Consider the following 15881-nt stretch of genomic DNA (forward strand, 5'->3'; position numbering starts at 1 on the left):
CTTTGTTGTTTTGATCTGCATTTCTCTGAAAATTAACAACGTTGAACATCTTTTCATATGCTTGTTGGCCATCTGTATGTCTTCTTTGGACAATGTCTATTCATCTTCTACCCAATTTTTTTAATTTTTAAATTTTATTTTATTTTATTTTTTACACAACAGGTTCTTATTAGTTATCCATTTCATACACATCAGTGAATACATGTCAATCCCAATCTCCCAATTCATCACAGCACCACCACCCCACCTGCCGATTTCCCCCCTTGGTGTCCATACATTTGTCCTCTACATCTGTGTCTCAATTTCTGCCCTGCAACACGGTTCATCTGTACCATTTTTCTAGGTTCCACATGTATGCGTTAATATACGATATTTGTTTTGCTCTTTCTGACTTACTTCACTCTGTATGACAGTCTCTAGATTCATCCATGTCTCTACAAATGACCCAATTTCTTTCCTTTATATGGCTGAGTAATATTCCCTTCTATATATGTACCACAACTTCTTTATCCATTCATCTGTCGATGGGCATTTAGGTTGCTTCCATGACCTGCCTATTGTAAATAGTGCTGCAATGAACATTGGGGTTCATGTGTGTTTTTGAATTATGGTTTTCTCAGGGTATATGTCTAGTACTGGGATTGCTGGGTGATATGGTAATTCTATTTTTAGTTTTTTAAGGAACCTCCATACTGTTCTCCATAGTGGCTGTATCAATTTACATTCCTACCAACAGTACAAGAGGGTTCCCTTTTATCCACACTCTCTCCAGCATTTGTTGTTTGTAGATTTTCTCATGATGCCCATTCTAACTGGTGTGAGGTGATACCTCATTGTAGTTTTGATTTGCATTTCTCTAATAATTAGTGATGTTGAGCAGCTTGTCATGTGCTTCTTGGCCATCTGTATGTCTTCTTTGGAGAAATGTCTATTTAGGTATTCTGCCCATTTTTGGATTGGGTTCTCTGTTTTTCTTAATATTGAGCTGCATGAGCTGTTCATATATTTTGGAGGTTAATTCTTTGTCTGTTGATTCATTGGCAAATATTTTCTCCCATTCTGAGGGTTGTCTTTTCATCTTGTTTGTAGTTTCCTTTGCTTTGCAACAGATTTTAAGTTTCATTAGGTCTCATCTGTTTATGTTTGGTTTTATTTCCATTACTCTAGGACACAGATCAAAAAAGATCATGCTGTGATTTATATCAAAGAGTGTTCCTCCAATGTTATCCTCTAAGAGTTTTATAGTGTCCGGTCTTACATTTAGGTCTCGATTCAATTTTGAGTTAATTTTTGTGTATGGTGTTAGGGAGTGTTCTAATTTCATTCTTTTACATGTAGCTGTACAGTTTTCCTAGTATCACTTATTGAAGAGACTGTCTTTTCTCCATTGTATACCTTTAACTCCTTTGTCATAGATTAGTTGACTATAGGTGCATGGGTTTATCTCTGGGCTTTCTATCCTGTTCCATTGATCTATGTTTCTGTTTTTTTGCCAGTACCATATTGTCTTGATTACTGTAGCTTTGTAGTATAGTCTGAAGTCAGGGAGTCTGATTCCTCCAGCTCCGTTTTCTTTCCCTCAAGACTTCTTTGGCTATTTGGGGTCTATTGTGTCTCCATAAATATTTTAAGGTTTTTTTGTTCTAATTCTGTAAAAAATGCCATTGGTAATTTGATAGGGATTGCATGGAATCTATAGATTGCTGTGGGTAGTGTAGTCATTTTCACAGTATTGATTCTTCCAATCCAAAAACATTGTATATCACTCCATCTCTTTGTATCATCTTTAATTTCTTTCATCAGTGTCATAATTTTCTGCATGCAGGTCTTTTTTCTTCCTAGGTAGGTTTATTCTTAGGTATTTTATTCTTTTTGTTGCAGTGATAAATGGGAGCGTTTCCTTAATTTCTCTTTCAGATTTTTCACCATTAATGTATAGCAATGCAACAGACTTCTGTTCATTAATTTTGTATCCTGAAACTTTACTAAATTCATTGATTACTTCTATTAGTTTTCTGGTGGCATCTTTAGGATTCTCTATGTATAGTATCATGTCATCTGCAGAGAGTGACAGTTTTACTTCTTCTTTTCCAATTTGTATTCCTTTTATTTCTTTTTCTTCTCTGATTGCCGTGGCTAGGACTTCCAAAACTATGTTGAATAATAGTGGTGAGAGTGGACATCCTCGTCTTATTCCTGAGCATAGAGGAAATGCTTTCAGGTTTTCACCATTGAGAATGAACTTTGCTGTGGGTTTGTCGTATATGGCCTTTATTTGTAGAGGTAATTTCCCTCTATGCCCACTTTCTGGAGAGTTTTTATCATAAATGGGTGTTGAATTTTGTCAAAAGCTTTTTCTGCATCTATTGAGATAATCATATGGTTTTTCTTCTTCAGTTTGTTAATATGGTGTATCACATTGATTGATTTGTGTATATTGAAGAATCCTTGCATCCCTGGGATAAATCTCACTTGATCATGGTGTATCATCCTTTTAATGTGCTGTTGGATTCTGTTTACTAGTATTTTGTTGAGGATATTTGCATGTACATTCATCAGTGATATTGGTCTGTAATTTTCTTTTTTTGTAGTATCTTTGTCTGGTTTTTGTATCAGGGTGATGGTGGCTTCATAGAATCAGTTTGGGAGTTTTCCTTCCTCTGCAATTTTTTGGATGAGTTTGAGAAGGAAGGGTGTTAGGTCTCCACTAAGTGATAGAATTCACCTGTGAAGCCATCTGGTCCTGGAGTTTTATATTTTGGAAATTTTTTAATCACAGGTTCAATTTCATTACTTGTCATTGGTCTATTCATATTTTCTATTTCTTCCTAGTTCAGTCTTGGAAGGTTATACCTTTCTAAGAATTTGTCCATTTCTTCCTGGTTGTCCATTTTATTAGCATAGATTTACTTGTAGTAGTCTCTTAGGATGCTTTGTATCTCTGTGGTGTCTGTTGTAACTTCTCCTATTTTCATTTCTAATTTTATTGATTTAAAGCCTCTTCCTCTTTTTCTTGATGAGTCTGACTAATGGTTTATCAATTGGTTTATCTTCTCAAAGAACCAGCTTTTAGTTTTATTGATCTTTGATATTGTTTTCTTTGTTTCTATTTCATTTATTTCTCTCTGATCCTTATGATTTCTTTCCTTCTGCTAACTTTGTGTTTTGTTTGTTCTTCTTTCTCTAGTTCCTTTAGGTTTAAGTTTAGCTTGTTTATTTGAGATTTTTCTTGTTTCTTGAGGTAGGCTTGTATTGCTATAACCTTCCCTCTTAGAACTGCTTTTTCTGCATCCCATAGGTTTTGGATCATCGTGCTTGTGTTGCCAGTTGTCTCTAGGTATTTTTTGATTTCCTCTTTGATTTCTTCAGTGATCTCTTGGTTATTTAGTAACATATTGTTTAGACTCCATGTGTTTGTGTTTTTTATGGTTTTTTCCCCTGTAACTGATTTCTAATCTCATAGTGTTGTGGTTAGAACAGATGCTTGATATGATTTCAATTTTCTTAAATTTACTGTGGTTTCATTTGTAACCCAAGATGTGATATATCCTGGAGAATGTTCTGTGTGCACTTGAGAAGAAAATGTAATCTGCTGTTTTTGGATGGAATGTCCTATTAATATCAACTAAATCTAGCAGGTCTATGTGTCATTTAAATTTTATGTTTCCTTATTAATTTTCTGTTTGGGTGATCTGTCCATTGGTGTTAGTTAGGTGTTAAAGTCACCCACTATTATTGTGTTAGTGTTGATTTCCTCTTTTATAGCTGTTAGCTGTTGCCTTATGTATTGATGTGCTCCTATATTAGGTGCATATATATTTATATTTGTTATATTTTCTTGGATTGCTCCCTTGATGATTATGTAGTGTCCTTCTTTTTCTCTTCTAACATTCTTTACTTTAAAGTCTATTTTGTCTGATATGAGAATTGCTTCCAGGTTTCTGTTGATATTTACATGGAATATCTTTTTCCATCCCCTCACTTTCACTCTGTATGTGTCACTCGGTCTGAAGTGGGTCTCTGGTAGACAGTATATATATGGGTCTTGTTTTTGTAACCATTCAATGAGCCTGTGTCTTTTGGTTGGAGCATTTAATCCATTCACGTTTAAGGTAATTATTGATATGTATGTTCCTATTACCATTTTCTTAATTGTTTTGGGTTTGTTTTTATAGATCCTTTTCTTCTCTTGTCTTTCCCACTTAGAGAAGTTCCTTTAACATTTGCTGTAGAGATGGTTTGGTGGTGCTGAATTCTCTTAGTTTTTGCTTGTCTGTAAAGCTTTTGATTTCTCCATCAAATCTGAATGAGGTCCTTGCCAGGTAGAGTAATCTTGGTTGTAGGTTCTTCCCTTTCATCACTTTAAGTATGTCATGCCATTCCCTCTGGCTTGGAGAGTTTCCTCTGAGAAATCAGCTGCTAACCTTATGGGAATTCCCTTGTATGTTAACCTTATGGGAGTTCCCTTGTATGTTATTTGTCATTTTTCCCTTTCTGCTTTCAATAATTTTTCTTTGTATTTAATTTTTGCCAATTTGATTACTATGTGTCTCAGCTTGTTTCTCCTTGGGTTTATCCTTTATGGGACTCTGTGCACTTCCTGGACTTGGGTGCCTATTTCCTTCGCACATTAGGGAAGTTTTCGACTATAATCTCTTCAAATATTTTCTCAGTTCCTTCTCTCTCTCTTTTCCTTCTGGGATCCCTATAATGCAAATGCTGTTGCATTTTATATTGTCCCAGAGGTCTCTTAGGCTGTCTTCATTTCTTTTCATTCTTTATTCTTTATTCTGTTCCTCAGCAGTGAATTCCACCATTCTCTCTTCCACGTCAATTATCCGTTCTTCTGCCTCAGTTATCCTGCTATTGATTCCTTCTAGTGTATTTTTCATTTCAGTTATTGCATTTTTCATCTCTGTTTGTTCTTTAATTCTTCTAGTTCTTTGTTAAACATTTCTAGCGTCTTGTCTATCTTTGCCTCCATTCTTTTTCCACAGTCCTGGATTATCTTTTCTATCATTAATCTGAATTCTTTTTCTGGAAGGTTGCCTATCTCTACTTCATTGAGTTGTTTTTCTGGGGTTTTATATTGTTTCTTCATCTGGTACATAGTCCTCTGCCTTTTCATTTTGTCTATCTTTCTGTGAATGTGAGTTTTGTTCCACGGGCTGTAGGACTGTAGTTCTTTTTGCTTCCACTGTCTGCTCTCTGGTGGGTGAGGCTATCTAAGAGGCTTGTGCAAATTTCCTGATGGAAGGGACTGGTGGTGGGTAGAGCTGGCTGTTGCTCTGGTAGGCAGAGCTCAGTAAAACGTTATTCTACTTGTCTGCTGATGGGTGGGGCTAGATTCCCTCCCTGTTGGTTGTTTGGCCTGATGCGACCAAACACTGGAGCCTACCCGGACTCTTTGTTGGGGCTAATGGCAGATCCTGTGAGGGCTCACACCAAGGAGTATTTCCCAGAACTTCTGCTGCCAGTGTCCTTGTCCTCATGGTGAGACACAGCCACCCCCTGCCTCTAGCACCAGCAGGCAGGTCTGGTTCTCTCTCCCATGGCATCACTGCTCCCTTGTTTGGGTCACAATGCACACACCACCCTGTGTGTGCCCTCCAAGAGTGGAGTCTCTCTTTCCCCCAGTCCTGTCAAAGTTCTGCAATCAAATCCCACTAGCCTTCAAAGTCTGATTCTCTAGGAAGTCCTCCTCTTCTTGCCAGACCCCCAGGTTGGGAAGTCTGACATGGGCTCAGAACCTCCATTCCAGTTGGTGGACTTCTGTGGTATAAATGTTCTCTGGTTTGTTAGTCACCCATCAAGCAACTATTGGATTTGATTTTATTGTGATTGTGCCCCTCCTACTGTCTCACTGGGGCTTCTCCTTTGTCTTTGGATGTGGGATATCTTTTTTGGTGAGTTCCAATGTCTTCCTGTTGGTGATTGTTCCCGTCTACCCATTTTTTAATTGGGGATATCCTTGATCTTTGAATTCATTCAACTCAGAAAAATTGTAATTAGGTTGAGGTTTTATGTTATTTTATATATTACCTATAAAGTGATCATTTAATTAGTATTTATTTTTTGGCCACGCTGCATGTGGGATCTTAGTTCCCTGACCAGGAATCAAACCTGCGCCCCCTGCATTGGAAGCACAGAGTCTTAACCACTGGACCACCAGGGAAGTCCCTTAATTGGTATTTTTAAATTTAAAAGTTGCACAGATATATTTTTCATTTGATAAAACTGACTGTACTGCATCATTATTACCTAAGCATATTGTCTGTTGGTATGTCTCTGTAGATGGAAATTTTTTTTTACCCTTTCTCTTCTTACAGAACTTCTATTAATTCTCTAAGACTCATCTGAAATATCACTTCCTCCTTGAAACCTTCCCTGATCTTCTAGACAGAATGAATCATTCCCTTTTCTTTTTCTAAAATACCTTGCTTGCATATCTACTGCATCACTTATTATGGTGTGACTTATAAGCTACTTATATTATTCTATCATTGTAGTTGGTATGTTAGTATGTACTTCGTGGCTATACCTTATTCATTTGTGCCCTCACTGGGCTTAACACAGTACTAATAGTGGATACTCAGATGTGTTGATTCTAATTAATCTTGCAGAATTATTGTAAAGTTTAAATGAAATAATTTGTATTAATTGCCTTTTACAGTGCCTGATGCTGGTACTCAATAGTTTCCCTCTTTTTTCCTCTTTACTATTGTTTTACTTTTTCCTCTTGCCTCATTTTTCTCAACTCCCTGTATATTCTGTCCATGACAACAGAATAGAGATTTCTTTCTTTCGTTGCTCACATCTCTCTTCTTCAGGATACTAACACTCACTGTTTGCACCTCTCATTTGTTTATGTATTTATTTTAGGTCACTGGCCCTGTTAAAATTAGAGATTCCCTTAAGGCAGCAGACAGAGGTAATATGACATCTCCACCACTCCTGGATGCCAACCCCATGGAGAACCCAGCACTGTTAAATGACATCAAGATTGAGCCCCCAGAAGAACTTCTGGCTAATGATTTCAACCTGCCCCAGGTGGAACCAGTTGACCTCTCCTTTCACAAGCCAAAGTCTCCTCTTCAGCCTGCCAGTATGCTGCAAGCTCCAATACGTCCTCCCAAGCCACAGTCTGCTTCCCAGACACTTGTAGTATCCACTTCAACATCAGACACAGGCACTTCAGCAAACATCCCTACTGTTCTGACCCCAGGCTCTATCCTGGCCTCCTCTCAGGGCACTGGTGGTCAGCAGATCTTACATGTGATTCACAGCATCCCCTCAGTCAATCTGCCAAATAAGATGGGTAGCCTGAAGGCCATCCCAGTGATGGTGCAGTCACTGCCCATGGTGTATACTACTTTGCCTGCAGATGGGAGCCCTGCAGCCATTACAGTCCCACTCATTGGAGGAGATGGCAAAAATGCTGGATCAGGTGAGCATCAATCTGCCCCTTTGCTGGACTTTACCTTCCTTCATCTATTCCCTTTTTGAATATTGTATCTCCTATTTCTTTTCCAATTATTCTTGCATACAGCTTTAAGAGCAATTTTTCATAAATACTGTTTTTATCATGTCTCTTCAATGCTTACAAATGTACAAAGAATATTTTTCATTTAGCCCATGTTTCTCAAACTGGGGTATACATATCTTTGAGTGAAATACTATGTATCTTCCTGGAACCTCTATATTATTTGACAGTAAGTAATTTAAAACATTTTATATTTTTAAAATATGATTTTATTAAAGAGAAAATATAATATTTGAATAATATTTTAAAACATGACCTTCAAAAATAGTTTTAAACTACTAAAGCAACTACACTGGGACTTTCCAGGAGGATGTGTTTAGTCTTCTATGCCATTAAGAATGCTTTGGTAGAAAAGTTGAGAATGTTTCTAGCCCTACATACATAGCCAGCCTTATCTCCCAGCCTCTCCCAGCACTGTACCTTTTCTCTTCCCTACAGGTAAAATAGTCTTCTTTGAAATTTTGCCATCTTTCCTGTGTTCCACCTCATTTAGCATCTATCACCTTCCACGTTATTTTTTACATGTCTGTATCACAAGTGTATGGGCATTCTTCCCAATTGAATTGTAAATTTCTCGAGGACAAGACTCCATCTTATTTTTCTTTGTGCATCTCCAGAGAGGACAGTGGTAGATAGTAGTTTTCTTATAAAAAATAATGTGATGAACAAACTTGAAAATTTTTCCAGGAGAGAGTTCATATGCTGTAATCTTACCTTTTATTTATTTTTAAAATAAGTTCAGAATTCAGAAAGGTATGTTTATCTCCCTTTCACCACTATCCCCCAGCCACCCAGTTCCCCTCCTAGAGACATATCTAGTTTGTAATAGAGAATGATGGAAGAAAATTATATGGCTTCTTGAAGTGGTTCAAGATATTTACCTTCACCACATCTGTAGAATTACAAGCAGTTTTGGATGTTCAGCTTTAGGAAGGATGTTGGGAAATTGGAGTATAATCAGAGGAGAAAGATTAAGATGGTGAGAGGACTAAAACCCATGTCAGAAAGGAGATGATAAATGTTTAGCATGAATTAAAAAGACCAAAGGGGAGATATGCGGGTGGAAATGACTAGGAACCAGATTTCAGCTTAGTGTAAAAAAAAACTTTCTAAGAGTTTTCTACCTTTGAAATTCAATGCCTTGTGATCTTTCCATCACTAAATGTAGGAGAATGACATACTAAGCATCAAGTTGCTGAGACTCCGCTGTGTTCTTTTGAATTAAAATGCCGTTATCGATTAGTGGTTAGTTGTGGTAATGATAAGTATTCATAACAATCTTGTTTTTGAGATCCCCTGAGGGGTTTATTTAAAATACAATTATAAATTTTCATATAGGGAGAGAGCCAAACAAAACAGGAGATGGGAAAATAAAATCCTTTGTGTGAGAATTTACTGATATCAAGGCAGTGGTAACACCAAGGGATGGTTTGATGGGCTTTGAATTGCCCCCATCATAATATCCATCAGTCCATCAGAACCATTTTATTTTTTTTTTTGTTTTTTGGTTTTTTTGTGGTATGCAGGCCTCACTGTTGTGGCCTCTCCCGTTGCAGAACACAGACTCCGGACACACAGGCTCAACGGCCATGGCTCACGGGCCCAGCCGCTCTGCGGCATGTGGGATCTTCCCGGACCGTGGCACGAACCCGTGTCCCCTGCATCAGCAGGCAGACTCTCAACCACTGCGCCACCAGGGAAGCCCTGTCAGAACCATTTTAAATAAATGGAATAAATTGTAAGGTGTTCAATGTAGTTTCAAGCTAAGACCATTAGCACAGTGGTCTCCAAATGGTATGCTTACACCTTGGTGGGGGGCAAAGGGGGTATTGCACAAAGTATTTGGAGCACAAAAAGAAAGCATCAAAACTTCTATTTGTATTGTCTCACCCTTTACATGATATTTTGTTTATTTTTCATAATGTACACAAAATTTTAGGATGCTAGTACATTTATATCATAAACACACACATACGCATGCAGAGACACAGACACAGATATATGCTTAAAACGTTTTAGTGAATGATACACAATGTATGGAGGTGACTGCTCTAGCCAAATACTCCCCATCCCCAACTTTATTGCCACGCTTAAGTTTCTTCTATATAGAAATTTTGAAGCTTTCACTAGATCTAGATGTCTGACCATGTAACTGAGTTTTGTTAGGCGTCAGAAACACCATTGGTTGACAATAAAGATTTAACAGCTTCTGCCAACATAGGTGGAAGGGAAGGACGTTAACATGTATCAAGCACCTGCTAGACATGCATTATGTGTCTCATCTCAATGACTCGTTTCCATTAAGGAACACAAAAGCCAAAGGGGATGTTCTCATCTCTAGCATGAGCCTAGGCATTGATCTGAGGACAGTCAGGGAACTATTTAGAGTTTGATTCAACAAATACAAATTGAACCTGACTTTTCAACAGACACTGTCTTGGGTCCTGGAGATAGGGAGTTGAATCATACCCAGACCTTATTCTAGACAAACCCACTATCTTATCTTGCTCACTATCCTAGAGAAGCTCATTCTAGTGACAATGCTCCACACTACCCTTCCCTCAAAGGAATTTCTTTATCCTGCTCTGCTAAAATTTTAAATGCTCTTCTTTTCCTTCCATACAAATATACTTCTTCCATCTTTGCTTTTTCTTTATTTCTCTATCTTGCTGCTACTTTTCATTGTGGGCCAAACTGGGAATCCTGAAAATGATTAGAGGTTCATACATTTGTAGCCCACACTGCTCCTTTTCTTTGCTTTTAGTTAAAGTTGACCCCACCTCCATGTTTCCACTGGAGATCCCAAGTGACAGTGAGGAGAGTGCAATTGAGAGTGGATCCTCAGCCTTACAGGGTATTCAGGTACAAGAGTAAGTACTTTTATCTTTACTTCAGGTCTGTCTCTGTGTATATATGTGTGTGTCTGTGGTAAAAGTGGAACAAATTCTCAGACACAATAGTAAGAATTCGAGGACAACAAAATATAAGTAAACTGCCTTTTCAGCGAAGGTATGAGCTTGTATGCACACATGTGCATGGACATGGATGTTATGACACAGTAATGTTTTAATTGTAGATCATCATTTTTTACCCTTGGAAAATATACAAATTTCCTATAAAGTACAGTTGCATTCTGTTTCTCTCTGTAAGTTTAAAGCAACCTTATCATTGGCTTGTGTTTTAGCAATCATGTTGGATGAAAAATACATTGCTTTAAACCTAAGAATGAAGCTTATTAGAGTGAAATGCTCATATTGCTTGGGAACAGAAACCACCCAAAGAAACATTACCACCTTCTGGGACCTGCATTTACTGAGCAGAATGGCTTAGTTGAGGGAATTGCTTGAGCTATTTCAATTATTGGGGGGGGGGGCTGGTATTAAATTTGCATAAATTAAATGCATGTATGAGGTGATCCCATTATATGTAAGTCCATTTATTTAGCCTCCACTTTAAAATCACTATTTGGCCTTATCTCTCTTTCTTTGCTCAGGCCAGCAGCAATGAGCCAAATGCAGGGAGAAGAGTCCCTTGACTTGAAGAGAAGACGGATTCACCAGTGTGACTTTGCGGGATGCAGCAAAGTGTACACCAAAAGCTCTCACCTGAAAGCCCACCGAAGAATCCATACAGGTCTGCCCACCTCCACTCTACCCCCAACACACAAACACACACACACACACACACACACAGTCTCTGAGAGACAGGAAGAGAAGAAAGTCTTGAAACAAAGGTTGATCTAGTTATACTCATGGGCACAGGTTCCATTCATGGCTTTTACCCCTATGTCTTGTTTCTACTCTACGGTAGCTTTCATGAAACCAGCCTAAGAAAACACTAAACCTGGTGTCTTCTGAATAGTTATCATTCCCATTGAGCACCTGTAGGTCTTTCTAATTGGGAAGTCATAACATTTATAAGAAGATTAAGGCAGATAAGACTCCCTCCCTTGCTACCAGAGCCACACAAGTTTTATTAAGTATTGAAAAGTACAGTGAAATTAAAGCAGGCTTTTGGAGCTCAGCATCATTTACCAACCTATAACATATCTTTGTTCTCATTAGAAATGAAAGGTGGACATTAGAAAGAATAAGTAAAGCAGACCTGGGGGCTGAGGGTGGTGCTGGGGGAGTGAGCAAATTGCCCCATCTGAAGGAGAACTATCCCTCAACTCCAAATAAGTATTACCAAATCTCCCAAATTAAAACGAATCATGATTTTTTTTTTTTTTTGTGGTATGTGGGCCTCTCAATGTTGTGGTCTCTCCCGTTGTGGAGCACAGGCTCCGGACACGCAGGGTCAGCGGCCATGGCTCATGGGCCCAGCCACTCCGTGACATGTGGGATCTTCCCGGACCGGGGCACGAACCCGCGTCCCCTGCATCGGAAGGCAGACTCTCAAGCACTGCACCACCAGGGAAGCCCAAGAATCATGATTTTTATGTGAAACATCCTAGATTTTGAATGTTGTCATGTAATTAAACAAATTTTATAACACCATAGATTCAAAGAAACCTGCCTATGGGCCAGAAATAGCTTTTTAGTCATCAGTTTGTACCCTCTCCTTGAAGACTTCTCATCCCCAATCATCTCCAGCTCAGAAGTGAGATTTGGACACCCTGGACTAGGAAGGGGGCCTCTTTTCTTGTAAACATATACTGTATTAGAGTTTGTATAGAACCCAACCTTGGTATGCAACCTGGGTATACTTTTTTTCTATTACTGATATTCCACAGGTTCTTTGGAACTGAGACAGCTGAAGAAATGCCTGCTTTATTGCACTCTAAAGATTGGGGTTCATTGCAAGGTGTTCCAGAGAGTGATATCCTTGTCTCTGGTAGATATTCTCAGCAGAGAGCCATGAGGTTCTAGCTTATCTGGATACCACCTCTAGTATGCAATGCAGCCCTTCATCTGCTTTGAGCTTACAATCATGCAAAGCAGAAAGTACAGATACAACAATTTCCATTTAACATACAGTTAAGCCCCAGTTTTTAATAACAGCATCACCCATTCACTCAGGCTCAAAATTAATGATTGATTCTTAACATTCTCTGTGCCCCCAGTTATGTGTTTCTAAACTTCTATTATTTCTTTCTTCAAATAGCTCATTTATTGAGGATGTAAACATAATAGCCAAGAGCATGCACTGTGAAACTACACTGCCTGAATTTGACATCCCAGTCTATCACTCATTAGCTGGAAGTTACTTCACCTTTCTTTGCCTCAGTTTCCTTATCTGGGAATATTAATAGTTTAAACACTTAGAATACTGTCTGACATATAGTAAACTCTCAATATATGTGAGCTATTATTTGTATCCTTTCAATTCCAGTCTCACTTCCACACAGTTAGGCTTTTTGCCTTAATTTATTCTTTTTCTCCTCCAACTTTATAGTTGAAAATTGTTCATATTCAAGATGTAAAAATGGGTGATTTGATATGTATACATTCTGAAATATTCATCACAAATAAACTGATTATCCCGTCCATCACCTCACAAAGTTACGTTGTGTGTATGTGTGTGTGTCTCATGAGAGCACCTAAGGTACACCCTCTTAGCAAATTTCAAGTATACAATATTGTTAACTACAGTCACATTGTTGTACATTAGACTTCTAGGACTTATTTATCTTGCAGAACTGAAATTTGTACCCACCATTCCTCTTCCCGTTGGTAACCACTAGTTTATTCTCTATATCTGTGATTCTCTTTCTGTTTTGTTATATTTATTCATTTGTTTTCTTCTTTTAGATTCTACATGTAAGTGAAAACTTATACTTGTCTTTCTCTGTCTGACTTATTTCACTAAGCATAATACTGTCCAGGTCCATCTACTTTGTTTCATATGGCAAGATTTTAATTTTTTTATGGCTGAGTAATATTCTACTGTGTGTGTGTGTATTTGTGTGTGTGTGGTGTGTGTGTGTGTACCACATCTTTTTTTATTGACGTATAGTTGATTTACAATATTATATCATTTTCAGGTATAAAGCATAGTGATTTAGTATTTTTGCAGATTATACTCCATTATAAATTATTACAAGATAAAGGCTATAATTTTCTGTGCTATACAATATATCCTTGTTGCTTATCTATTTTATACATAGTAGTTTATATTTCTTCATCTCATTCTCCTAATTTACCCCTTCCCCACTTCCTTTTCTGCTTTGGTAACCACAAGTTTGTGTTCTACACGTGTGAGTCTGTTTCTATTTTGCATATACACTCATTTATATTAGTTTTAGATTCCACATGTAAGTGATATCATAAAATATTTGTCTTTCTCTGTTTGACTTATTTCACTAAACATAATACTCGTTAGGGCCGTCCAAGCTGCTGCAAATTTCATTCTTTTTTATGCCTAGTAATATTTCATTGAGTATATATATACACTTCTCTATCCATTCTTCTGTGGATGGACACTTAAGTTGCTTCCATATTTTGGTTATTGTAAATAATGCTGCTATGAACGTTGGGGTGCTATTCCAACGTTGAAAATACTAGTCTTTTCAAACTAGCATTTTCATTTTCTTCAGATATATACCCAGAAGTGGAATTGCTTGGATCATATGGTAGTTCTATTTATGTTTTTTCAGAAACCTCCATATTGTTTTCCATAATGGTTACACCAATTTACATTCCCACCAAAAGTGTACTAGGATTTGTTTTTCTCCACATTTTATCCAACATTTGTTATTTGCAGACATTTTGATATTAGCCATTCTGAAGGGTATGAGGTGATACCTCTTTGTGGTTTTGATTTGCATTTCCCTGATGTTTAGTGATGTTGAGCATTTTTTTCATGTGCCTGTTGGCCATGTATATGTCTTTAGAAAAATATGTCTGCAGGTCTTCTACCCATTTTTTCATTAGGTTCTTCTTTTTTTATATGAAGTTTTCATGATACATATATATATATATATATATATATATATATATATATATATGATTTTACACCTTATTGGACATATTGTTTGAAGATATTTTCTCCCATTCAGTAGGTTGCCTTTTCATTTTGTAGATGGTTTCCTTGGCTGTGCAAAAGCTGCTAAGTTTAATTAGGTCCCATCTATTTATTTTTGTTTTGTTTCCTTTGCCTGGGGAGACAGATCCAAAACAAATATTGCTACAAATTGTGTCAAAGAGTGTCCCCCATATGCTTTCTTCTAGACATTTTATGGTTTATGGTATTAAATTTAGGTCTTTAATATATTTTGATTTTATTTTTATATGGTTTTAGAAAATGCTTTATTTCATTCTTTTATATGTAGCTGTCCAGTTTTCCCAGCACCACTTACTGAAGAGACTGTCTTTTCCTCATTGTACATTTTTGTGCCTTTTGTCACAGATTAATTGGCTATATGTATATGGGTTAATTTCTGGGCTCTCTGTTCTGTTCCACTGATATATGTGTCTGTTTTTGTGCCAGTACCAATCTGTTTGGATTACTGTAGCTTTGTAGTATAGTCTAAAGTCAGGGAGCATGACACTTTCAGTTTCATTCTTTTTTTCTGATGATTGCTTTTGCTATTCAGAGTCTTTTGTGGTTCCATATAAATTTTAGGATTACTAGTTCTAGATCGGTGAAAAATGTCATGGGTATTTGGATAGGGATTGCATTAAATCTGTAGATTGCTTTGGGTGGTATGGATATTTTAACAATATTAATTCTTCAAATCCAAGAACATGGAATATATTTCCATTTTTTGTATTATTTTCAAATTTCTTTATCAATGTTTTATAGTTTTAGAGTAGAGGTCTTTCATCTCCTTGGTTAAGTTTATTCCTAGGTATTTTATTCTTTTTGATGTGATTATAAATGGGATGGTTTCCTTAATTTATATTTCTTCTAGTTCATTATTAGTGTATAGAAAATCTACAGATTTCTGTATATTAATCTTGTATCCTGTAACTTTACTGAAATCATTTATCAGTTCTAATAGCTTTTTGGTATAAACCTCAGGTTTTCTATGTCATCTGCAAATAGTGACAGTTTTACTTCCTCCCTTCCAATTTGGATGCCTTTTACTTCTTTTTCTTGTTTAACTTCTCTAACATGAATTTCCAATACTATGTTGAGAAAAAGTGGCAATAATGGGCATCCTAGTCTTGTTCTTTGTATTAGAGCAGGGGTCCCCACCCCCGGGCCACTGACTGGTACTGGTCTGTGGCCTGTTAGGAACCAAACTGCACAGCAGGAGGCGAGCAGTGGGCAAGCGAGTGAAGCTTCATCTGTATTTACAGCTGCTCCCCATCACTTGCATTACTGCCTAAGCTCCTTCTCCTGTCATATCAGTGGTGGCCTTAGAGTCTCATAAGAGCACGAACCCTACTGT

The 15881-nt window shown here is 37.3% G+C and overlaps 1 protein-coding gene across 4 annotated transcripts in view; it reads left to right on the forward strand.

Moving 5' to 3' along the window:
• KLF8 (Kruppel like factor 8) overlaps positions 1-15881 on the forward strand; it is a 370498-nt gene that overhangs the window by 333057 nt on the left and 21560 nt on the right. For all 4 annotated transcript variants that reach the window (XM_032620530.1, XM_032620535.1, XM_032620531.1 and 1 more), the window contains 3 exons: positions 6883-7447; positions 10308-10413; positions 11037-11176. In XM_032620530.1, coding sequence (XP_032476421.1) covers positions 6883-7447; positions 10308-10413; positions 11037-11176 — 811 coding nt within the window. The remainder of the gene's footprint in view (positions 1-6882; positions 7448-10307; positions 10414-11036; positions 11177-15881) is intronic.

The sequence above is a fragment of the Phocoena sinus genome, chromosome X, assembly GCF_008692025.1.
Source record: "Phocoena sinus isolate mPhoSin1 chromosome X, mPhoSin1.pri, whole genome shotgun sequence".
In the NCBI taxonomy this organism is placed as follows: domain Eukaryota; kingdom Metazoa; phylum Chordata; class Mammalia; order Artiodactyla; family Phocoenidae; genus Phocoena; species Phocoena sinus.